The sequence below is a fragment of the Plutella xylostella genome, chromosome 4, assembly GCF_932276165.1.
Source record: "Plutella xylostella chromosome 4, ilPluXylo3.1, whole genome shotgun sequence".
Taxonomy (NCBI): Eukaryota; Metazoa; Arthropoda; class Insecta; order Lepidoptera; family Plutellidae; genus Plutella; species Plutella xylostella.
This window is the reverse complement of record NC_063984.1, coordinates 8043103-8070107: the sequence shown is the minus strand read 5'-3', so window position 1 is coordinate 8070107 and position 27005 is coordinate 8043103. Positions and strand designations below refer to the sequence as shown.

General features: G+C 40.7%; 2 protein-coding genes across 3 annotated transcripts in view; both read left to right on the top strand.

The window, feature by feature from the left end:
• Nucleotides 1-8578, top strand: part of LOC105388919 (long-chain fatty acid transport protein 4) — a 21869-nt gene extending 13291 nt beyond the window's left edge. The window contains exons 7-12 of the mRNA XM_048627195.1: nt 4118-4199; nt 4596-4723; nt 5866-6016; nt 6501-6658; nt 7145-7298; nt 8013-8578. Of these exons, the coding sequence (XP_048483152.1) occupies nt 4118-4199; nt 4596-4723; nt 5866-6016; nt 6501-6658; nt 7145-7298; nt 8013-8170 (831 nt within the window). The 3' untranslated portion in view covers nt 8171-8578. The remainder of the gene's footprint in view (nt 1-4117; nt 4200-4595; nt 4724-5865; nt 6017-6500; nt 6659-7144; nt 7299-8012) is intronic.
• On the top strand, nt 3063-27005 carry LOC105388918 (long-chain fatty acid transport protein 4). Of its 2 annotated transcripts, XM_048627188.1 has the most exons (15): nt 3063-3073; nt 3119-3125; nt 10951-11198; nt 17442-17595; nt 18909-19149; nt 19484-19703; nt 20245-20446; nt 20931-21064; nt 22724-22782; nt 24180-24323; nt 24537-24610; nt 24827-24964; nt 25341-25424; nt 25925-26078; nt 26526-27005. In XM_048627188.1, exons 3-15 carry the CDS (start codon nt 11023-11025, stop codon nt 26678-26680), a joined length of 1935 nt encoding a protein of 644 aa, XP_048483145.1. In that variant the 5' UTR covers nt 3063-3073; nt 3119-3125; nt 10951-11022; the 3' UTR covers nt 26681-27005. The 2 variants fall into 2 exon arrangements, with proteins under 2 accessions (XP_048483145.1, XP_037977022.2); XM_038121094.2 differs by lacking the exons at nt 3063-3073; nt 3119-3125 and having other exon boundaries at nt 10721-11198.

The following is a 27005-nucleotide window of genomic DNA, read 5'->3' as shown; positions in this document are numbered from 1 at the left end:
TCAAACAAGTTATTTATTTATTTATTTATTTAATTCTTTATTGCACAAATATAAAAATACATGTACAAAAGGTGGGCTTAATGCTAAGAGCATTTTCTAGTTATCTACTGGTGGAGAAGAATGTTGTAGATATTCTATGAGCACCCGTGCATCCCAGATGGGTGCTTTCATGGGCACAGGTTTTGCTACTGAAATAGCTTTTAAAACATGTTTAAACACCGGATTCTGTGATATTTTTTCCCGAGAACTGAATTCACATACTAGAAATTACAGATTTATGAACAAGAACCAATTTGAGGTATGCCCCAAAGGCTGAAGATCCTTTCTGCTGCTGGGCTGAGTAAATGCCACTCTGGAGTTGGTCGCCCGCGTGACAAGCAGTTTGCGTTGTAACGGCCTGGAAGGTACTGTGGTATCAGCATAATGTCGAGCTCGTCGATGAGGTCCAGTAGTGTCTTGGCTAGACAATGTAGGGTCAACGACCTGGTCCCTCCTTCTTTCTTGATGTAGGCCATAACTGTCCAGTTGTCGCTCTGCAGTAATACTGTTGTATGTCTGAGTGCCTTGTATTTCCTTCTTATGGCACCTATATCATCGAACATTTCCTACAAATTGCAATGCCATGACATCTGAAAACTCTCCAACTGGCCGATGACTTTGGAATCGTCTATTTGGGTTCCCTGTGCCTGGTCTGAGGCATCTGTTGCCAGGTAATACATCACTCGATGTGGTTCGTGGATCAAGGACGGGATGTGCAGATTCTGTAGCCACCACTTTAGTTCTGTTGAAACCTCTTCTGGAATCAATAACTCTGTCTGGTGGCATAGATTGAGTCTTTTTGACAGTGTCTTTGCATAAAACGGCAATGCAGCCTTCCCCGGTGGGTGATGAAGGCTGCAAAGTTGAGTTTCCCTAAGAGGCGTTGTGCCTGCTTTAGGATCCAACTGCCACATGCCAACAGACGAGTAATTGACTGATGAATACTGTCTGTCTTTGACGGTGGGAGGGACTTGCAGTTTGCGTGTGTGTCCCAACCCACACTCAAGAATTCCAGGCTTTTTGATGGAGTCATTATGGACTTTTGAAAGTTGATGATCCATCCCAAGCTTTGTAGAAGATCTATGGTTGCTCTGGTGTATTCTAAGAGGATCTCTCTCTTTGGACTGACTGACAAGGCATTAATCGGCGGGATACACAATTATGAGAAATCCTTGAGTCCTGAGGGTTTCCGCTATCCAATTGGTGATTGTTGCAAACATTTGGTTTATCTGAGCAGTCATTCTTTGCGACATCTGAGTATGGAAACTTATTATGTTTTCTGCTGACGGTATATTCAGTGGTGGTTTCGTAAAAACTGGGATTCGAGCTGATTTTATTAGTTTTAGTACTACAGGTGGCGCCATGAGTGATTCCCAAACGTAAAGGTAGTATTGAATGCAGCGACAAATGGCGATAAGTCATTTTTTATAAGATTTTTTGAATTTATTGTAATGGGACTTGTTTTTGTTATCGAACTTTTTGTCTCCCCCTCCTGCTTGAAAACCACGAAAGGGCATTGGCTTATAAGACGGATGAGCAGAGTGTGCCGGGGGCACGGGATGTACCGACTGTAACGGCCTAGCACTGCGCGCGGGTTGTCTTGTCGGCGGTGTAAAGACCGACAACCCTGACCTTGAAGTCGAAGGTTGTGGTTCAGTGTTATATTTCACGGTAGCAGGCTTTAACTTGTCAATACCGCCTATTTTATTGATGTACTCTGCCAGCATTACTGGATTAAATAAATATTCAGATGACGGTGGAATATTGTCTACGCCCTGACTGATATATTTATCGCCAATAAGTTTCAAAAGTGCCCCCCTACGTGCCGCAATACATTCGTTCCGCTTTCCGCAAATAATCTGTAATATATCCTGTTTATACTTAGAATCCTTATCAAAAATTTCTTTCATTTTCGTATACAAGGCAGAAGCTGTTATCGGTTCATTGACCTTTGACGCCCAGTCAATAACATTTTGCAGTGAAGAATTAACTATTTCATTTTGAGTTAAAAATGCATTCGATAATGCTGCAATACTACGCTCCATACGAGGCCAGTTAATAAAGGAACTCGACTCGTCGGCCAGGCTAGCTACTTCTTCGTTAACTTTTAAGTCTACGAACGCGGGACACGCTAAATATTTCTTTTGGGTGTCAGCATATCGCACAGACTTCCAGTCACTTTTGTTAAAGTGTTGATGTTCCACAAGCTTAGCCACTCTATGAGATGGCGCCGCCGGAACTAACGGTTCTTTTATGGAAATTGATAAATTACACACCTCGTCATTTGATTGTGGTGGAAGTAAAAATTCTTGTGGCTTTAGTTGGTTTTCCTTATTTGCACTCACTAAGTCAGATAATTGACTTACCAGCTGCTGCGACAGAACTTCAAACCTTGTATCGAGCCCAGAAGAACTCGATGAGCGGACACGGGAGCGGGTTGTGCCCCGGCGGCGGCGGTGGCGCGGGCGCGAGCGCGAGCGCGCGCGACGGTGGGACGCGCGGCGCGTGCCGCGGCGATCCTTGCGGCTGCGGCGCGCGCACTCTGATGAGCTGCTGGCCCTGCTCCTGCTGCTGCCACTCCGAGAACCATGGCTTCGGGAACTCGACGTATCTCGACGTCTCTTACGAGAGCGAGAGGGCGGCGGCAGTAGCCGCGTGGGCGTGGCGGGGGCGGCGGCCGCGCCGGCCGGGCGCGGCGCCGGGCCGCCCGCCTCCTGCACTTGCGTGTTGTGTTCCTCTGGCGCGCCTGCTACGGGGGACCGCAGCATGTACACCACACACTCATCTTCGGAAAGGCACGCGTCGGGCCCGTCATTTTGACTTGCGGAAAACACTTCCGCGGTCGAATTGCACTCATCTGACACTGCATCCATCTTAATTTTGGTATTTTCACACAACACGCGAGACGCGAACAAAATCTTGTTGGAAATTTGCTAATATTTCAGTTAAAACAAGATTTTGAAAAAACTGCAATGCGTACGACTTTAGGTTGGACGCAATAATGGCGGAAAATTCACCAACTTGACGGCTAGAAGTGACGCCGCCCGAGTGCTAGACCAATGAGAAGCTTGGAATTTAGGCGCGAAAATTTGAAAAACTGCAAGCTGGCGTGACTATAAGGGAGATGCTATCTCATAATATGGATTTCAGATGTCGCTACGGAACACATAATATTATGTTTTGTTAGTGAAAATAGCTGGAAAAAGAAATACGATACTTATTGAATTTCTCTTTTATTAATTGGTCCGGAATCCGGTTTTCATTTGAGGACACCTGTATCTAGATCTAACCTAGAATATTCTGTACCTAGTAATACTATGAAAAGCCAGCATTTTTATATATAAGTATACATATTAATTTATAAATACAACAACATCAAATATGTCTATATGTCTAACCGAGTTTAAGATCAGGGGTCGACCTCTAACAGGAAAAATCTTCTATAACATTTCAATGATTTATTTACTATGATCAAAGTTCAGTAGCACTTACTTATCTCGCACTCGGGCTAATAATAACAGATATTATACAATAAGTAATAAACATGTTCAGTAATGGGTAATTAATAGCGTATAGTGGAAGCGAAACATCGGTATTTATCGAGAATGTGTCGTTTAATAAAGATTATTTATACTGTAGTTAGGCACAAAGAAAAATTATTATTTACACTTTCACATCTATGTCTGGGTAGGCAAATGAAGTGTAAACTTGGAAATAATGTAAATGTTCTGACTGGCTAATCCTAAGATTAATTGTAAAATGTAAAAAGACCTATTTTATCAGCCATGGTACAGCCAAATAGCAAATAGCCAAATACATAGGCAAATGTACAGCCAAGCCAAAGTAGGCTATTTCAAAGTAAATGAATACGCTTTGCATTCTTCCGTCGTTTACTTTTAAAACAACAAAAACCTACAGGCTACATAATTAGCATACTAACCAATGAAAAAAAGTGTACTATCACAAAAAAAGATTTAAACAGGTATCAGGACTTTGACGAACCCATAAGGTAATTGACAGCACAAATACTTGTTTTACGTTTGTGGTATTTATTGTTTTCTTTGTGTCTTTTCAACAGATCTGGAACGAATTCGTGAAGAGATTCAACATTCAACACGTTGCTGAGTTCTACGGAGCCACAGAAGGAAATGCTAACATCGGTATTTATCCACATCCATTCATAACATTTCAATCAGTTTTCATTTTAACAACAGATAACATTTTAGTCCGTTAATTATTACGTTCTTTTAACTTCAGAGCCCGTAGCATAAATTTTCATCGCGAACGTGAAGTAAAATTCATCGAGTAATTTTGTATGAAAATATGAACAGCACCCTAGGCGGTCGGTAGCAGGACTGAAATCTGTACCTTGTCAAAATATCTACGAAACAAAATGTTTGAATGATTGAATCGGCAGTTTGTGAGTTTGAAAAGGTACAAAAGTGTATAGCTATTCTTGACGCTGACTGCACTCTGATTTCATAAACGATAAAGTCGAACTATTCACACTTCACATCTAAACCCAATCCTTATACCCCGTTCTCTACAACCCCCAGTGAACATCGACGGCAAGCCGGGCGCCATCGGCTTCGTGTCCCGCATCATCCCGCAGGTGTACCCCATCGCCATCATCAAGGTGGACCAGCAGGGCGAGCCGGTGCGCGACTCACAAGGACTGTGTCAGGTAAGTTCGTGAAGGCAAGTAAGTTCAGTGTGTAGGGTAAGTTCATGAAGGCTTCGTGTCCCGCATCATCCCGCAGGTGTACCCCATCGCCATCATCAAGGTGGACCAGCAGGGCGAGCCGGTGCGCGACTCACAAGGACTGTGTCAGGTAAGTTCATGAAGGCAAGTAAGTTCAGTGTGTCAGGTAAGTTCATGAAGGCTTCGTGTCCCGCATCATCCCGCAGGTGTACCCCATCGCCATCATCAAGGTGGACCAGCAGGGCGAGCCGGTGCGCGACTCACAAGGACTGTGTCAGGTAAGTTCGTGATGGCAAGTAAGTTCAGTGTGTCAGGTAAGTTCATGAAGGCTTCGTGTCCCGCATCATCCCGCAGGTGTACCCCATCGCCATCATCAAGGTGGACCAGCAGGGCGAGCCGGTGAGCGACTCACAAGGACTGTGTCAGGTAAATTCAGTTAGCTAAGTTCAAAATATCAAGTAAGTTCAGCAGTTTGCCAAGTAAGTTCAGTTTGCTAAGTAAGTTCACTCTATCAAGTAAGCTCAAGTAATATCGTCAAATTTTTGATAAAATCGAGGGATTAAAGGACCTGATTCGCTATAAAACCCTAAAAATATGTGCTCATGGTCCTAGGGCTGATTGAAGATGAAGGGCCAAAAATAAAGAAAAAAGGTTCGTTTGTATTATAAGTTCCAGTTAATTGTTTATGTATAAGTTCACTTTATCATATTTATTTGACCATCCGTAAAGCTAGCTGAGGAAGTTGATAACATTAATAATCGAAAGACGACCGAATGGCGTAGTGGTTAGTGGCCCTGACTGCTATGCCGAACGTCCCGGGTTCGATTCCCGGCTGGGGCAGATATTTGTTTAAAAAGACAGATATTTGTACTCGGGTCTTGGGTGTTGATATTTATATTTAGTATCTATCTATCTATGTATTTGTGTAGATATATCAGCTGTCCGACACCCATAACACAGGTTCTGCCTAGCTTGGGGTCGGATGGCCGTGTGTGAGATGTCCACACATATTTATTTATTTATTAAAAATATTTTTAAAAATCAATGGCAAAGACACAGTTGCAACGTGATATTTAATTCTTTCAAAACACACAAACACTAACTAAAACCCCCGTCACCCACAGCTAGCGGAAGCAGAAGAACCCGGCGTGTTCATCGGCAAGATCTCGCCCAACAACCCGGCGCGGGCCTTCCTTGGCTACGTGGACAAGGCCGCCTCGGAGAAGAAACTCGTGCGCGACGTGTTCAAGCATGGAGACTCCGCTTTTATTTCAGGTGAATATATATTTACATACGTTTAAACATAAGCACTCCTTTTGGTTAGAACGCTTAGCCGACGAGTCGAGTAAAAATAAGCTTAATAGCTTATTGCATTGCCTTAGGACGCCTGTACCAAAATGAACACGGCTAATGGTGCGTCAGTCGGGAGTAGTCGGAACTGTATTGTACACTGCGCATGCGTCTTCCAAATGCTCCTAGTTTTTGTGTACCTAGCTATGCTAGCTACATAGCTAAGTACACAAATAACTGATGAGGTAATAACTGATGGTGATATATCTTTAACATCTTTTACATCTAAACCACTAAATTATAAATAAGAAATCGGAGCGCGTCAGAGACAATGGCGTAGCGATTTAGACACACCCACCACGTAACATGACCAATAAAATGATAAAAGAGGATTCGGAGCTCATCATGGTTAAGACACTCATTCCACCTGCGCCTCACCCCACCAACTAACCCCCCCACATCTCCACAGGCGACATCATAGTGTCCGACGAGTTCGGCTACTTATACTTCAAGGACCGCACCGGAGACACGTTCCGGTGGCGCGGCGAGAACGTGAGCACCACGGAGGTGGAGGCGGCCGTGTCCCGCCAGGCCGCGCACCGCGACGCCGCCGTCTATGGCGTGCTGGTCAGTGTAGTCATAATGAACACGTTTTCTAATCTGCTTGATATAATTATAGTGACCTGTAGCTCCCGACAAATAGGTCATAAACTACAGGCACTATACCTTCAGTCAGACGATCAGGGATCCATGGAGCAGCCGCTGCAGCGTATAGCTGGTCAGTGTCGTGTAGAATCTAGATTAGTCTGTAAACGGACGTTTGGCCGCTGGACTTTACAGAGGACCCATACTAGGGGTCCATACCTCTTCAGCCTACAATTCTCTATCGATGGCGTCCAGCGAGCCCGCGCACGTCAGAAGCGTGTCTGTCAATGGTTTCTGAAACGAATCGATTTGTCTATAGGATTTTCTAAACTTAACGTCAAGATCCAGCTGTTATTCATGTATAATCCAATACCAACATAACAAATTCCATCTACTCATAACCTAAGTATACGAGCCTCAGAAAGAAACTCCCCAAGCATCTTTCTTAACCATTCCTTCCATCCTCAGGTGCCGAACACGGAGGGTCGAGCAGGCATGTGCGGGATAGTGGACGAAGACAACAGTCTAGACCTGGACAAACTCGCCTCTGACCTGGCCAAGGACCTGCCAGCGTACGCCAGACCCATCTTCCTGAGGGTCATGCCTAAACTGGACATGACTGGTATGTACTAAATGTTATGTTTTTGCGGTCTTGGGGAATAATAGGATCACATTGTTTTGAACTTTAGCCGATAGTCATAAGCTATTAATAATTTCAATATAACTAGGTACTTAATACAAAACACATTTTCCATAAATTTTGATAAATAATGTTCATAATAATAGCTATCCCATACAAAAATTGCCCTCCTTTTCAAACCCTTTAGGGGTATTTTAAAAACGTTTCCTAATTGGTACCTGCGTCATACAAAGAACAATCCATGCAAGTTTCAGGCGGATACTTTCAGTATCAAGTATCCTCTGGTTGTGCTTTGATTTTCAGACAGTCAATCCGATGAATGATTTTATTTAAATATTGATGAATATGACGGCTGCAAAAGAAATTAACCTATTGGCGAATGCATTAGTCGTAAATTAAAAGCAGCAAACATGAAATATATTGTTTAGAAGTTGTCAACTCAAGAACGCTCCTACTGAAAATGAAAGAACACTAACAATCACTATGCTGTTACTGAACACTAACACAACACTGTACAAACTAACATTGAAAAGCTACAAACACAAGACATTTTCCACCTGCCTATAATATTTAAGGTAAACCATCAATCATTCATTCATATTTCCTGCATGACATTTTTTACTAATACTATTTGAATTATTAATTAACGATATGATACCTACAGTTACTTTATTTTATGTAACGTATCTTCAACAGGCACATTCAAGATGAAGAAAACGGACCTACAGAAAGAAGGCTTCGATCCCAACATTGTCAAAGACAAGCTGTACTATCTAGACGCAAAACTCAACAGATATCTGCCGCTCGGCCCACAGGAATACGAAAAGATAAACAACGGACAAATACGACTGTGATCTGAGTAATGTAAAACTATAATTATATACTTAAATTAAATATTGAAGTGGGTAAATATGTCGTAGACATTTTTTGTTTTGAGTTAGTCACTTGTTACTCAATGGCACATTTGAATAAATGCTGCAAGTCTTTGGATTTGAGTGTTTATTAACGAATAGACGACATGTTTGCGCGCTATATTGCTACGTTTCGTTGTAATAAAGTAGGATGTTAACAAATGAATTCCAAATGAAAAAGGTAGGTATGTTTCATATAACTCACTGTCTCTCACTGACAACCCCATATATTTACTACCATCGGAGTAAGTTATGTGTTAGACATTTTTAGGAGATACTATACTTATTAGTAGGTATTTGTATGTTAATATTTAATATAAGTATGAATTGCCTCAGTTTAGTAATTTTCATCAATTTCTCGTATCTTACTAGGTACTTCTAATTTCTCGTAACATACTAGGTACTTCTATAGAGGGATCCTTGGGACGTATTGTTGTAGTTCATTTATAGTAATAAAACTAATTGTGTTCTTGCATAGCATCTACCTACTACTTTAAAATATACTGTTTTAATAATAATGTGGCTGTCGTACATTCGCATAATACTCTAGATCTAATAATGAATGTGATACCTACAAATTCAATTATAATTTACTTCAATTCAAAACATATATTAACCTCATTTATGTACCTATTTATCATAAACATCTCTGAGTGAAAAATATTTTTGTTTCTACATTGATAACTAGGTAGGTACTTACAGAAAAGAAAAGGCATAATAATATTATCCGATATTACTAAGCATAACAAAACTATCGTTATAAGTTACGTATTCACTATTCAAGGGTGCAGTCAGCGCAATTAACAGGTAAATACTTCTGTACCTTGTCATATAATAATTTTTGAAACTATTGATTACTTCTTTGTTATTTCCTATGTTTGGTTTTGACATGGTAGTTACAAAAGTGTGTAGGTACCAATTTATGCAGCTGACTCTTTGCAAAATAACAATACAACAAATAATGAAATAGCATTTGTACATTCAAACCTTTACCTTGAGACTTGTTATAGTATTTACCTTGTTTTAATGCAATTTATGCAATAAAGGCTAAAATATTTAAATTTAATAAATTTATCAGTTAATGTGTCATTGATTTAAATCGCAATATTATTTACTTATCAGTTAGTTATACATAAGCATGTACTTAACGCATATTCGAATAATTATATTTGTATTAACTTGAACACAAATGCATCTTTTAAGGAAACATATTTTTATCTTTCTAGCATTGCTATCCGTAGTTGTCTATAAAACATGTTGATACAAAAAAATAACAAAATATACCTACTTAATTATAAAAAAAGTTGTTAATATTCATGTTTGTTATTTTTAATTAGGTGACAGGGATTGATTATTTTATATTACTTTTGTACCTGTAACTAATGTTACATAATATAGTTTGTATCACAAGCAATACTCGGCAATAGATCACGAATTCGGTTTAAAGGTATACCTATTTAATAAAGAAAAAGTTTAAAATGTGATATAAAGAGGTGTGTGTTTAGTATCCTAAAAACATTTTAACAAAGTCTTCGCGAAAAAAACAAAAAAATACTGAATAATGTTCAAATGTTTAAAAACAAAATAATTATCCTTCCCAATATTTCTAACAGAAAAGAGTATCTGTATATGTATTTTTTTAGATATCAAATCGAATTTAGTGAAGGTGCGGTGCTTTTAACTAGGTAATTCAAACGCATAGAAAATTTTCAATGAATCATTTGTAACGAGGCAGCTTATAGATTGGGTTTTTTTAGCATCCCGAGATTAAATCTTGATTTACATAACGTTCTCACAATACAGGGTGTTGCAAAAATGCTATGCTAAGCCGAAACCTACATGTTCAGCATGCCCTTTTTGCAACACCACCCTGTATAATTATGACAGGATTTACATTATAATAATTCTGTAAGGCAGATTGTGGATTGGGATTCCTTATTAATTTTCACATTCTCCATATACAGCGACAAAGTCAAATTAATTGCCAATTAGTACTTATTCATTCCAGTCACAATGTAAGACTGAAACAGCTATTTATTTTGGATTTTTTATTTGTATTTCTATGCTATTATTTATATTCTATGAAGCGAATACTGTATGCAATGCCTGTTGTTTATAATAAAAAATCTATTCTCTTATAAAATTTTCATTGTTTTTCTTATTTTGTTCGTAGACAAGTGTTCGATTCACTTAGCTTGACCAATTTTCATTCACAAAAAGATATACGAATAAATCTCGAATGGATACAATACAACTAATTGTAGTCGGAAACATTCACTACTTTCGCCTCACAAGTTATAGTCAGTGTTGCAATTTTTGGTCAAGTTACGTGATTCGCAGTGTAACATCCTTCCGGTTTCCATAAAGGCCACTCACAAGGTTTGCATCTCGTTCACCTTACAAGTCTACGACCTACCTACATGGTTTAGGAACTTTTTTCTCAGTCTGATGACAACCAGCCAATTTGACGTCGCTTCTTTTTGGTTGCGTCAAAGTGGCGTCAAAAAACAAAACTTCAGTACTTAAAAATAATGTAAAAATTACAAAAAAGCTGAAATAAAATTTTAATGTCAAAGATATTTTGTAAGGACATTACTTTGGGGAACTTGTCCTTAAGTCTAAATTGTACAGAGCCGTGTTGTGTTATAATAATATAAAGTAGGGGTGTGCAAGCCGGGTGTGTTGGGGTGAGGGGTCAGGGGTGGCGCATGAGCGCGCCACGTCATTGCCGCGGCAGTCTCGGGCCGCGCCACACGCCGCTCGGCCGCGCTCGCGTCGCTCGGCTCGGCGCCAACATGGACGCTCTACTCGCGGCTCTCGTGGCCCTCATGGCTCTCGCGGCAGCCATGGCCGCCGTACTCAGCACGCTCTCCAAAGCGGCAATATTCGCGCTCCTAGCCGTCGCGCCCTGCATCTACCGCTACAGGAAACACATCTACATCCTCATCAAAACCCTACCGAGAGACCTCAAGTAAGTACCCATTGATTTTTTTCTCCCACTGGCTACTAGCCAATAGTCGCCGTAATTCACCTGTATTTAAACGCGTTTGTAGACTACGCTGCAGAATTCTGCGCTATTTCCTTTGCCGATTCCGTCTTGTTATGGCTGGTAGGAATGTGAGGAAGCCGAGTGACGGAATCCACAACAAAGCAGTTTTATTCTATGTCTCTCGCTAGATTTCAACGATTATTTTATGAAGTGTTACGTCTATGGTGTGTGTATGTCCCTTGAATATTTAATAGCCGGTATATAATGTGTTGGACGTGTCGAGGAGTTGCAGATTTATTCATTGTCTGTCTATATCGTGACTATTCGTGGCTGATTAGAATGTCTAGATTCAATCCTTGGCTGCGTAGGGCCTTAGTCTGTAGTGTTATGGTCCCTGAGCACGAATGACTCCATAACTGTAGATGTAAATTGCGCAGAACTAGCCACTCCATACAATAAACATGTAGGTACGTAATTATAGCATACACCAGACATTGATCTTGAAAATCTCAGCTGATGCGGTAAAATCGTCGAGCGCTGTAAAATCACTGTGTTGTTTCTATTTTAGCCTTTCCAACCTTGCTCGCTCTCGGGATTTAAACGAAACTATCAAAAGGGACTGTTTAGTTTTTACCGTCTAGCCTTTGCATAATTGTGATATTCATATTTTCACGCACAGAATAAAAAATCTAGTAAATTGTTTACATGGGAATGATCGATTAAAGCCTAAATCTAATGTAGGTTTTAAGTACTTACTTACATTATATTTATCGTTAGTTTAATATCTACAATACTCGTGAACAATACTTCATAATGTATTGTGTCTGGAGTCTGGACTACTCCGGACTAAGATTGCCAATATCGAAAACTAATAACTGCTAATAGATTTACGTATCTTTGTAAGTATCTAAGTAAGTACATAAGCAATTATATTATCTTCTGATTCTACAGTGAGCTTTTCCTAAACAACTTCAGTTTTTCCAACACCAGTAACAATTTGAGTCTAGAGTGTGGCTAGACTGCGCGGAGTCATGCGGAAGACATAGCGGTGTCTTGCGAGTGGTCCGCAAATACCCATGCCGGGCAGTTGAACGTCCGATACCGACCGCAAATAGGAACCGAATAGCAATGCCTATCTAGACATCTGAAACCAATTATAAGTTCTATTTTAAAAATACCTCTTCGAGTTTGCTGTCTTCAAGAGGTAACCTCAAAAGCAAAGAGCCGTTTCCTAATCGATGGAGAGTAGATTGTAAAATATCGACTTTCATCAAAAATATTTCTGCTAGGATAGGTACGAGGGATAAACAAATATTTAAGTTTCTGCAAATCAGTAGGATTTAGTTCAGCATGACGATCCAATTTCTTGTAAATGCTTATATGAATTCGGAATAGCCTGTTCTTTACTTTTTACGAAAATTCCACATGTCCGAAAAAAATAGTTCGTAAACAAATAGGGGTCGTGTGTGTGCCCAACATAATTCCCGTTACGTTTGGAAGCCCATTGAAGACCCCAATTATACGATTTTATCGTTTTTATAACATCCACTTTCGAGTCATGGTTTGGCTCCGTATATTTTGAATAACTGCATGTAAATTGTCTACAAAAGCGCATGCACTGTTGAATCAAAATAACGATCGTGATTTGAGCGACTGTTATCAATTGGAAACACAATTACCCTTTAGATACTGTCTGGCATTAGCAGATACCTGCTATCTCTGCGATGATAATGCGAAAACGGCAGACAGGCATCCTGTAGGATGTGCAAGAGGGGTCACTCTTTATGACGAAAAACTAAGTTTCGGCGCTACTGCGCGAGCCACGACTTTGTCTCGTTGTAGGTATTAAACGTGGCGATTGCACGACAGCTCTTTTACAGTTAGTTTTACGTCAGTATATGTAGAGTAACCCCAGGCCATGTCCTCGACCCTGGTCGTGCTATCGCCTCGCTGAGCCGACACTCGCTCATCGATCCACACCCACTGCATTTGCTTCCACTGTGCACATGACTGATTCTAACTACTGAAAAGGCCCGCGGTTTGCATTGCACGTTTGATGTCGACTATATTTGGAATATTCGTTTTAGCTTAATCGGTTGCAGGTAGGCTTATTATAGAAAAAAAAACAGCAGATTATTTAATTATTCCCAGGTAGAAGACATCATTATTAGTAATAATAGTATAGAATAGAAGGATCGTGAGACTCCGAAAACAGTAATTATCAGGCTTTTATTTTAATAACATCAGTTACATAGGCATTAGTTATGATATCAGCCATTGTTTAACACTTGTACCTATAGCGATAACGTGGATTGTTTACGTCTGTGGAGCAGTCTCGCCGGCAATTCGTAAACACATTAGAATCAAGATCGCAAGAAAATCGATAGAACTGAACACTTTGAAGGTCTTTGTGTTCGGAAGTCCGTACAATCGGTTTATTGGTCGGAAGCCAGCAGTCTTTGGAGTATGCAAGCATATTCATTGTTTTCTTGCAGCACTCAAATAAGTGACTAACAAGCAATGGCACACAAAGGATTCCGACTTCTGTAATACTTCATCCCACTTATTGTTAAATCATGTAGGTATAATAAATATCCCGTTTCTCATACATTCTAGATAAATAATTGCTTTTTTAGATAGGAAGAGGACTTAATTTTATATGTATAAGTACTTACAACACTCAACCGATACCTAGCGCCTCACTATTCAGTAGACGGGTGCCTCTGAAGGCTATTCAGTTGTTGAATGTTTTCACGACAGCATGCCAAGTTTTTAAAAGTGGTTCCATCAAGAGTCAAGAGGCTTTCAGAAAATCATCGATTTTCTTTCAAACAAAAACACCAGCACTGCCGATGGTCTTTTGTTCGACCGTACTTTATGCTAGGTCTATGTTTTCGAACCTGAATGCAAACACAGTGTGTTATTTTAAACCCACAACTTATATTGTTTTAATTGTACTTCCGCCATGTTATTCTCACAATGGTCACAATACTCTCTCTGGCACAAAAGTTAAATACGCAAAGAACAGTTAAACTCGCCCGTATAAAGTTATTTTTAATTCAAAGTGTCGATGGTTAACAGTGGGTACTGGCACTGGCTTCAAATGTATTTAGGTCATGAAAAACCGTTTGTAGAACAAAGATTTCATGCTAAGCTATAGGTACGTAGTAAGATTGTTACTCACCCATAATAAGACTAGTATTTAAATAATACCTATGACTTGCAAAGTTATTAGACCATTAAGGTATTTAGAAGCCTCTTAAATTGGTATGGTATTGGAACTTCCATATGAATAAATTCATTTTAGCTCTCTGTATCTCATATGGATCCTTTTCCCACTCGTACCTATATTATTATGTGTACTAGTAGATTATGGTGGCAAAATTGTTAGTACTTAGGCATATACATAAATCCCTAAAGTCCTAAATATTTAATACACTAAAAGCATACAAAGTCCTTTGTACCGTCTGAAACCGCAACTCGCTTACTCAAATATGAAATAAGTTTTTGTTTTACAAGCCCTGTTGTGTACCTACGTGGCTCTTTTTTATACATATTTACTTATGTATGTAAATATTCCATAGGTAGGTACTTTTATATGTATAGTAATATACAATAATTACCTAAAGCACTTTAGTTAATTATTGAGACAGATAATGGTGTTAATGAGACCAATGTACAAGTAATCGTTAGTACACTAGGTACATAAGGTTATGTACTGTTGGTCTTATCATTCGTAAACACAAGGTTCTGATGAACGCACGTTGTACAAGGTGTATAGACCTTGTTAAAAATACTATGGGCCTTACCACAAAAACTTAGACAGTATTTAACAGATGTTTACTGCTGTCAAACGCCTACAAAATTTGTCAAATTTCGATTTAAACACTAGGCAAAATTTTCCCGCCGACTAGAACTAATCTGGAGCATCAGCTTTCAAGTATTGAAAAATCTTTTCAAACTTTTCTCTTTGAAAGATCAAGATGAAAAACAATTTCCAGGTGTTTTCACGGGCTCTGTTTCAATTCCCTGGGTTGGTGTACCGTGTAAAAATATCTATTTAGAACGTAGTGCTCAAGTACAAGGACATACATCTTCATTAAATTAAGAGCTTATGCTATGCCGTCAGAGTCGCGTGACTTGACCGGTGGTTTGATACCGGCCTAGTTGCTGCTCTTCTATGGCTTCTTTTTGTATTTATAACACAGTGTAAACTGGTGCCAGTGGATGCTATAGGATCTGCAACGTTTGTTGTGAAGCCATACGGCGTCAACAGCGTTGGCCGGCGTCACTATAAATAGTTATACACTTCACGTGCATGTATAGAGTAACTTATCGTGCATGGTTCGATCGGATCGTTGGGTCGCTCCATTCTTATTGAGGCCAGGTGCACATGTTGCACTTTTTATACAACGTCCTGTCTGGACCTTTTTATGTCTGCGCACGTAGTGCTATGGAATAAGTAGACTCGGCGCGGTGCAGTGCGGCAAACTACCACTTGTAATAAACATTGTGGCATGATCCGTAACACGCTGTGTCATATTATTATGATTACTTTTAAATTATACTGTATGGAGTATACAGGCGTTACATATTTCATTACTTAGCTAGTTCTATGGTATTTTCATTTTCTTGATAAATATTGTGGCATGATCGGTAACACGCGGATTCATATACATATATACTTATTATTATGATTACTTTTAAATTATATTGAATGTAGTATACTAGCGTTACACATCTGATTACTTATAGATATACATAGTTGGTATTTTCATTTTCTTTGATACGAAGACCACAACCGATATTTCAGTCATCTTTATAGTCTTTAGATACTTATTTGGCTTGCATTGCTGGATTGAAGTCACATGTTTACTGTTTACCTTACGGTGTTTTTGTTTCGCTGCCATGTAGTAGATAAGTAATAAAATCTTATCATTAGTCGACTGAGCCTATGTTCTGTAAACGCAGAAGTAATGGAGTCGTACTACATACTTAGTATATTTCCCAGCGTATGTCATGTTTCCCATGTGAATGTTTAATAGGTAATGACACGGCAGCTGGTCGTAGGTCGATAGCGTGCGACGGAACCAGCGTGACCTTGGAACCCTTGCTACCCTTAAGTAATGGAACATTAGCCGACTGGCCTAGCATACCGTAGTATATCACTTTAATCACTTGACTTCCTTATCAAATTTTACTAAACCCTTTTCGTAAAAATACGACTTTTTATATTATACAGGGTATTGTCCTGTCTGTTTCGGCTTAGTATAAATACTTACCCCTTTTTGCAACTCCCTGTATACTTTAATATCTTTATCGACTAAAGCGCCAAAGATGCTGGAGACCCATCGGCCTGGGTAAATATGTGCTTAAAATTCCTGTGTCGTTTCTTCCTCTATTTTGGATATTCCACCAAAATCCTCAATAGCCTCAATCTTAGATAGGAACTAACGTGGTGGTTGCAGGCTGCAAACGCATACCTTAGCCTGCAATGGAGTAAATTAGTACCTAGGTGCAAGCTGTGGTGTTCATGCTACTGTAATGCAATGGTGTAAAAATACATCATAATTACAGTATGAGTATGCCTGAAGCAGTTATTCTGTCTGCGAATCTATTATCTAGCCACAAAGCGGAGTCAGTGAATCTCAAACGATTTTGTGAGTGCATTTAAAAAAAAGCCATGTAGAACTATGCACTTCATATTTATAACAGCAACCTAATAATGACATGTATTATTAGTAAATAGTAATTCTCCACTACATTACATGAATATGCAATGCGAAGGCATACCATCCGCATCTATATACATATTTGAATTATGTAATACAGATCCAGCCACTGATATAGTTATCTATATACCTAATGATCTATTTGTAGTTTGTAGGTAGCACTCGGCAGGTAGCTAGACCTAACGCTGGATGATAATGATATCAACTTACAATTTTACTCTGTATGGTCAATAACTCAAGAGGCAATTATTGTCGAGCTAAAAACGAGCATCCTTATACTTCTTGCTATATTTTGCAAAGTATACTTATGTATAATTGAAATTGTGCACCAGAGTGGCCGATTGCTTGCCTATCTAAATAGATTAGATGTAGATACTACACCCCAGCTTTTTGAGCTTCCCATATCGTATCCCTCTTACTGTCCCTTCTAAACCAAATAAATTAATGTAAAAAAAACTCAACTATAATCCCATATATATCTTCTGCCCCGCAGATTCCTATGGCGCTACGCGAACGGCATGATCCGGTCGAAGCGCTGGGGCCGGCAGGACGCCACCGTGGCCGAGCTGTTCACGCGGCGCGCGGAGAGGCACCCCGACGCGCCCTGCTTCATCGTGGTGGGCGACCGCACCTGGACCTTCAAGGAGGTAGGGGTGCTCTTGGCTGGAGATAGATAAAGAAAGTACACTGAATTAGTGAATATCTTGTTAGCGTGTCGATGGTAAATTACAGAGCAGGAGTAGCGTAGGTCGCCGTGGTGAAAGGTCAAAGGTCACAATGGATATGATAAATCGTTATGTAGGTATTCAGAGACACGAGTGTGTACATTTGGTAGATATGTGGTGGCTGGTTGGCTAGAAACATACGGAGCCACTCGTGTAAATTATAATAAATTTTTTTCATTTTTTCGTTGGTTGATTATCGTGCACATAACTCTAAAGGTAATGACATCTTTCCAATTCCCAAGTACTGCACGGTAGATAGTAGGTACCTACCTACGGCCAGGTATCCACGGTTGGAAAATTGTCTAATTAGCGGAACTATATAATTACTATTACTAACCATGTAAATAACATCAAAGCTTTTCAGCAACATGCATATATTTTTTATGTCTAACTTCTTATCTCAATCCAATTTCCGTCACATTGGATTTAGGAACATGGACATTTGACTACGATTAGGTCATCTAGAAAGGCAACTCTTTCTCATAAAAAACCATATAATACATAGGCCAACCGAAGAACTTATAATATTGCGTCTCACTCAATTTAATTTATATATCCCATTTACGCTTATCGTACCTACAATAGTATTGATTTTATACTTACCTACCTAGGTATTTATTTGAAGAGTCCTTACAGATAACATCGAAGGCTACACGTGCATATTTGAATCCATTGTTGTGGATGAACAAACTTGCCAAAGCCAGTCTTAATGAAAGGGCATTTCATAAAGTTTGAAAATGTAAATGTTATATTTAGAGCGTCCAGTTCAGCTGGCCTAATGTCAGTAGGTGAGTAGACCGAAATACATTATTGGAGCAACTCGCTTCATATTCAACAATGACGAATCTATTTCTGATGCGTCATTCGACAACTCTAATAGATTGATTTTATAAATACAGGTAAACTGGAAATCTTAATATGGAAAATAAATGAATGACTTGCATAGCAACTTTATGATTATAAACAACCTATTTATGATAGATGATAGGGTAAACAGAGTATGCAGCGTAAACACTGGTAGTAAAACCACATTACTTAATTACGCTAGCAGGTACTGTAGACTTTAGTACGAACTAGGTATACCTACTTACTGCAGAAAAGCCAAGTTCGTCGTTAATATGGCATACTTTATCTTGTCTGCCGTCGGACCTTACTCCCTTACTATGCAACCCACTGAATAGCATCCCACAATCAATTCCATCCCACGAAACCTCAAACCGAACCCTCTATTCCAGATAGCGGCAAAGTCCAACCAAGTATCGCGCGTAATGCAGGAGCAACTCTCCCTGAAGCGAGGCGACGTGGTGTGCGTGTTCATGCCGAACTGCGCCGAGTACGTGTGGACGTGGCTGGGCGTGGCCAAGTTGGGCGGAGTGTCGGCGCTCATCAACAGCAACCTGAGGCACAAGCCGCTGCTGCACTGCATCCAGGTGGCGAAGGCGAAAGCGGTCGTGTTCTCGGATGCGCTGGCTGATTGTGAGTATTCTTCTTCTTGGAGTATGGTGATCAGTAGTGATAGCTAGGCTAGGGTTTGTCTATTGTGGTGAAGGGATGATCTAGCCAGATTAGTTGTGCAATGACTGCATTCCCAGGGTGCGCCGGGAGTATAAGATACAGTTCCTTCCATGCCATACACCTCTAGTCAGTGAAACTGGGAAGAGGAATAAATATTTATGTATTTATCCAGGATCGAGTTTCTCGTTGAACGACCAGTGGTTCACTCATAAAATTCCACCCTAGTTATCTGTTCTTCTAGAATTTGACCTCAACGATCTGTGTCCGCATTCTAAAAGAATGATTTCCTCTACAGCAATCGCCGAGATCCGAGACCAGCTGCCCCCAGAACTCAAGCTGTTCCAGCTCTACGGCACCCCCAGCGCCGGGGTCATCAACCTCGCGGCCGAGATGGAGAAGCACCCTCCCATCTACCCCTTCGTCACGGAGAAACTCCACTACAAGGACACCCTCCTCTATATCTACACTTCCGGCACCACGGGCATGCCTAAAGCGGCCGTACTGCCAAACTCCAAGTAAGTGCGCCGTTTGACTTATTTGGATCGTCTCCAATCATAACACACAATGTATCTGTTTAAAGTTTTCTGTGCCAGAGATGTGCTGCACTTTTGGAACGCAGTGCATAATACATTAACCTAGGTCAAGGCGGCAGCTATTGGGTTTCATCTGGCTTTCGAAACTAATTTAAAATGGCGCGATCCTATTTGTCTACATAACAACGTGTCTGCTTGTTCATTCCCGACCCACTTATTTACGTCTAACTTTATATGATTAACGTGCTCGCTTGAACAGCTGAATCTCATTTAAACTTATCTGAGTTTCATGTTTTATACGTAGATATGGTAAGGTAACTGTTGGAGGTAGGTAGATACGTTTTTGACTCTTATATTCCACAATTTCCTTTCGTTTCTCAAAAGCGAAACTTAACTTATTTACCGAGCCACTAAAATCTATTGTCTTACTGCTATCATTGCAATCTGACCATTCAAAATGGCATCTTTAACCCGGGAGCCGTACAAACCCGTACATCATTCTCACCTCCCTCTCTCCCTCCAGGTACCTGCTAGTCATGGTGGCCACCGTACACATGTTAGGCCTCAAGTCCACGGACCGCATGTACAACAGCCTGCCTCTGTACCACACGGCGGGCGGCGTGGTGGGCACGGGCGCGGCGCTGGTAGACGGGATCCCGTCGGTGCTGAGGCCCAAGTTCTCGGCTTCTAATTATTGGACGGACTGTTTGAAGTATGAGTGCACGGTGAGTGATTGGTTATTGTTGGTGGCGTATAGTAGGAATAAGGGTAAAATAAGACTTCACGAGCCATTTATTGAGAAGTATTTTTCCAAATACCAAACTTATGAACCCAACATCCTCAGCCCTGTCTATTACTTACTGTTAAGCATACATACTTACCTAAACCTACTTTTGAGTAAAGTTCATGCACTTACCGCATTTATCCTTTTCTATCCTGGTACCCAGCTTTTAGATGATGAGACGGACTGACATGACAACAGCTCCCTAAACGTCTCAGCCACCTTTCTGTGCCTTGGATTAGAGGCACGGGTTGAGGCGCCGGAGGAACTTGTTAACACCGTGTAACGGCATTGCATTGGTCTGCGATATACCCTTGGCCACTATTCTTCTATTCCGGCAGAACGCACGCCGTCTCTCCTCTCATCATTCCTCCATTAAAGCAACTACTTAGTATAATTATAATAACCTATATAACTATTCCCTCCAGGTGGCGCAATACATCGGCGAGATGTGCCGCTACCTGCTGGCGCAGCCGCCGCGGCCCACGGACGCTCAGCACCGCGTCCGCATCATGGTGGGCAACGGCATGCGCCCCGCCATCTGGCAGCAGTTCGTGCAGAGGTACGAACATGCCTTGATAGCCGGGAGAAGGGCTAGCACGGGGCGCACGAGAAGACGTAACAAGTTTTCGATTGTGCAGGTTACCGAAGACGCGCAATGTAACCCTCGGCCAGCGAGCGGAGCGATGGTAGCTCAGGCGGGTAAGCGCCCGCTTCTCACGCCAGAGATGCGGGTTCGAATCCCGACTCTGAAATGTACCAATGAGTTCTTTTCTGAATTTAAGTTCAATGTATACCATCGCTCTTACGGTGAAGAAAAACATCGTGAGGAAACCTGCATATCTAGATTTAGCACATCTAGATATGTGAAACCAGCAACCCGCAGTGGACCAGCGTGGTGGGAAATGGTCCAAGTTCTCAGTCAGCTGACAGATTATGTTTTTCACACAGTAATAACATGAAGATATGCACATGTACAGTGAAACTATAAAGTCCTGAAATTAATGTTTCAGGAACTAAAATTTTCAGGAGCCTGGCACCATTAGAAAAGAAACATAAAAGTCATAACAATTGTTTATGTCAATAGGCGGTTGGCTGTTTTTTGAATTTTCTTATTAATTATATGGATAATCTAGATAAAAGCAACAATTTACGCTTGGTTGCAATTAGGAAGATGAAGAAAAATATTCGTAGTCAAGCTAGTGAAGTTATTTATCGAGTTTTAATACAATGTTTAGCGGAACATCAAGCTGGACACATTTTGTCGAATTTGGAGGATGTTTACGCTCGTACAGCGTCTATGACGGGTATGTAGCATTGTACAAATTGTAATAACTCATTTTATATTAGTACCAACGCTTCATTTATCGATAAACCTAGGTTTAGAGCCCAAGTCGAACATTGTTTACATACCACTGATTGTAGGTTTCATCTGGTTTCAGTTGAGTCAAACCTTAACATTTTGATACTTGAAGATATATTTTTGTCTACTTACTAAATACACATTGTGTGAATTTGGGGGGCATTGTGTAACTCAAAAATATATTTTTATTTTATTTTATAGTTATATCGGACCAGCGTGCCAAAGAGAGCAAAATATGGAATATTTCTAACTCCTGGAAGAAACAGAACTGGCCGTCCAAAAAGAGAAATTGATGTCTTTACTATGTGTGCCCTTCGTCAACAGATCCAATTTTTTTATACAGTTGTAATAACGTTATCTTAATAAATATTTATTAGTTTCACTATTAGCCTTCATATTAACACCTTCTAGCTTGTATAAGAGCTTTTTTGTGGATGGTAAGTTGTTTTTAAAATACATAAATAGGTAGGAAGTTATCAGGCAAAATTTCAAGTATCAAAGTCAGTTATGTTTCGCTGTATAGGGTTGCTACATGAAAGATAGCAGTGCCCTCATTTAATTTCAGGACTTTATAGTTTCACTGTACCTAATCCACATACAGGATTCTGTCAAGTTTATGTCCGTATCCATCGTCACCTGCTAAAAATTTCATATAAAATTTATTTTGTAATACCTACCGCAATAAATTAAATCCTACCTAACTATGACAAATAACTTTGTCTTGTTGAAATACCTATCATTGTTCAAATATGAAGCAATAACTATTGTGTATTCAATACAACTTCAAATATTTCCTAAGGGCTCATTCAATTCAATTGTTATTTCTATATAGTATTAATGTATTAATTATTGTTTTAGGTTCAAGGTATCCCAGATAAATGAAATTTATGGAGCCACCGAGGGCAATGCTAACATAAGTAAGTACACCTTCGTTTTATAGAAACAAGTCTCAAACAGTAAAAATATACCTATGAGTTGAGTACCGACTTAAAAGATTTACCCGCTATAGCTCTATCTAGTATGTACAATTCCATTGCAGTGGCGCATGTTTGCTAGGTGCAAACAAAATTACGTTATCTATGCCACTGCACTTTGCCGTTGTTTGAGTTTTGACAAAAGGTTCCCCGAATTTTAAAGTCAATGTATTACGACGATAAAAGGTTAATGCATTTCACTGCCCCGTTTGCATAGCATTAAGTGTTATCAAATTATGTTTATGTATCTACCTAAGGCGTTGGACTTGGTACCGTTCTTAATTCATGCTTCTTAATGTGTGATTAACTATAAAATATTGATAGAAACAGTAAACCCACCCCACAGCCACAGAACCTATTAGTCACACGGCCGTATGTAAAGAGTTCATTATACTAATATGTGCGAGCATCGTATGATGTCTAAAAATATTCCGAGACACAAGGGCTCTCCACAGTGAATCACGTTGTAAGGATGGCGCATATATTTGCATAGCTGATTAATTATTTCCCTTTTTATAGCAGGAAGGGCTCTTTGTACTGTGTAGGAATTTATGCATATTTTAGGCTCAAAGTCCGAAAACTTATTGCGTTGAGTTTTTATGTGCTTGCTACTAGTAAAGTCTACTTGACTTGGTGCCGCAGCTTTATTATACATAAATTTGCGTTGTCTTTATGAATAGGGAAGTCGAAAGAGTCGACAAAAGGGACTCAAATTTGTCATTCTGAAAAATGATGGACATTTTAGTTAGGCAGCGTTCCCACTACGCCGGACCGGCAGATCTGCCGCGCCGGTAAATCTGCCGGAAGAGCTAGTGGCTGTACAATTTATATGAAGCTATTCACATTATCCCGGGTCCGGCATTTTTGCCGAGCCCGGCATTTCTACCGAACGTTTTGTCACTACGAATTGCCGGTAGAACGACCGGGCCCGGAGTAATGTGAACGAGTTTGTGCCGGTATCTGTCCCCCGCTCGCCCCGCTCGTGCTCCCCTCGCCCCTGGATGTAAAATGAAAAGAATGGAAAATCTTTCCCGTAAGATAGGGTGTACCCAATGTTTTCTTTTATTTTGCCTTCTATTAAGATACCACCACAACACAACAATTTCGTCGTCCATTGTGCGCGCAGGTCCAAATTCAACTGAGGACTGTCTGAATTTCTTCCGGGATCCGATGTAATGTGAACACTCTGTCCGGTGTCCGGTTTTCGGCAGATCTGCCGGTCCGGCGTAGTGGGAACGCTGCCTTAGGTAACACATAAAGTTCAAAGCCATATTTTTTTTCACTGCCTCTATTGCCTACACCAAAAACACCACATTAAAACCACCTCCATTCCCCAACAGTAAACGTGGACAACACACTCGGAGCAGTCGGGTTCCTGCCGAAGCTGTTACCCCAGAGTCTGCTGCCCATCGCGCTGGTGCGGGCCGACGAACAGGGGCAGCTGCTGCGCGGGCCCGACGGGTTCTGCATGCGCTGCCAGCCGAGTGAGTAGACCTCTTGGTGGCTTCTGCGCCCCTGGTACCCATAAGGACGTCCGTTTGAAAGAAAATGTGCAAGAATGTTGTCTTACCTGCCCATAATCTCGGAAGCAATATGATTTACTACTCAAGCTACTTCCACATAGCCTGTGTCGACTAAAACTTGCGATTGCGATATGATTTTACTATTTTGTAATGGTTATAAACTGTTATTTTCAGACGAGCCGGGCATGTTCATCGGGCTGATCGCTCAGGGTAATGCGTCCAGAGAGTACTACGGATATGTAGACAAGGTAATAATCCTTCTCATTGCATGGCCCCAATATTAGTACCTACCAGTTTTAAAATTACCTCTGAAAATCATTCCAACATGGAGAAGCCTTCGTCCAGCAGTAGTAGACTGCTGATAGGCTAAAAAAGAAAAATAAGATCCCTGAAATCCAGAAAGACCACAAATATCTTACTACGAAACGCTTTTACATTAACATATATTATCTTTGCATTTCCAGACGGACAGCAACAAGAAGCTGATGCGCGACATATTCGCTAAGGGCGACGCGGCGTTCATCAGCGGAGACATCCTCGTGGCGGACGAGCTCGGCTACCTGTACTTCCGCGACCGCACCGGAGACACCTACAAGTGGAAGGTAACAAGAGAGAGAGAGAGAACAATATGTTGTTGTATACAGAGCGGAGAAATTCTACTGGCTTGGAGTAACAAGAGAGAGAGATTGCAAAACAATCACCTAAATACCTTATACCTAAATTCTTCATGAGTGTCGTGAATGCTAAATGCATAAAAACATAAGTTTCTAAAAGACGGGTTACTCAGAGGCGGGCACGCGTGCATGTGTACCTACTCAATTGATAATTTGCGATGCGAGCTGCTGGTCTATTGACCCTTAGCATCGTAAGAGAAGCTGACTAATTACTTGCAGGATAGTAGTATAATTGCAGAAGTAAATACCTGTGCATAGCAATGAATCTTAACACATGTTTGAAAGTGGAAATGATTGTTCGCAGGGTGAGAACGTGGCGACGGCGGAGGTGGAGGACGCGATGGCGGGCGCGCTCGACCAGCGATCGTCAGTTGTCTACGGCGTCTCGGTGAGTGCAACTTATGTATTTTTGGTACAATTATTATTTTTTATTCTTTTTTAAAACCAATGGAACCTAGGTGTTTATAGGTCAACATAAGTGGTATTCCCACTATTAATTCCCACAATATTCCCTAGGACGATTTTAGAACATGCTGTTCCACAGCGAGTTAACTAAATTTTCTCACGATTTTTCCATCGCCGCACAAGAGTAAGCACATAAATCATTACAATAATGTTGTAAAAATCGCTAAATTGATGTTGAATTTCTCTTCGAATTATAAATCCTCTTCTTCTTCTTCTTCAGCCTATAGCAGTCCACTGCTGGACGTTGACTTCTCATAAAGCACGCCACTGGATGAAATATACAGGGTGTTGCAAAAAGGGTATACTAAGCCGAAAGCATCATGTGCAGCATGTTATATCTAAGCCCGAAACTGAAAACAGAATTTCAAGACCCTGTATTTCTTTCAATCCTCTTCCATCTGCTAACCTTTTCTCCCCCCGCAGATCCCCCAAACCGAAGGCCGCGCGGGCATGGCGGCCATAGCGGACCCGGCGCGCGGGCTGGACCTGGCGCGGCTGGCGAGCCACCTCGACGACTCGCTGCCGTCGTACGCGCGGCCGCTGTTCCTCAGGATACTTAATGATATTGAGATCACTGGTGAGTTTTATGCGAAGTGATACGAGTTGGTGTTGCTAGATGAGAAGACGATCGTATCAAGTTAGGGTCTTCGCCGTCAATGGGGCATTTCATACCACGCGGCGACGACGCAACACCAATGAGGCCTCCTCACCCTTACGTGCCATTCGCTGCAACATAATGAGGCTAGCGAGCTAGCTTCGTTCATCAATGATATCAAAAAAAAAAATAATGAATGAAGGACGGCGATATTGAATGAAGGACAACGATAGTGCGTAGCTATACCTTGTTTCACGGGGAAATACATCTGACAGAACCCTCCTTGGTTTGTATCAGATGTCTTTCCAAGTGTAATGGAATATAGTAGCTAGTGATCCAATTTTTAATAAATCGAGATTATATTCTTTCATAGTGAAAGTTGTATCAAAATTTCGCCTTCCACTAACAAATGCAATTGTCTACTTCCAGGCACATTCAAGCTGAAGAAAATGCAATACCAGAAGGAGGGCTTCGACCCGGAAGTCATAAAGGACCCGCTTTACTTCAGGGCGGGCGGCGGAGCCTTCGAGCCCATCACCGCCCAGCTCTTTAACGACATCTGCAACGGGAGGGTCAAACTCTAAACCAAATACGCGCGAGTGTGGAAGCACCTTAAATACAAAGTGAATGTTTCTAAAGAGTTCAGATTAAAGTTCAAACTGTATGTAGGTAAGGGACGCGTTCTCATTTTCCCATCATAAATGTTATTAAACTATTTGTAGGTACGCATGTACTTGTATAGAAATTAAATAGAGTTTGTCTCAGAAGTTGCAAAAGAGTAGATTCGCACGAATGGCTGTGAGGGATGTGCGGACGCGTAACTTTACTAAAATATACCTTCAAAATCTCATGCTTGACAGAAACCAGACGAGGCCTAGAACAAATTAAGATATCCACTATAAAGATAAA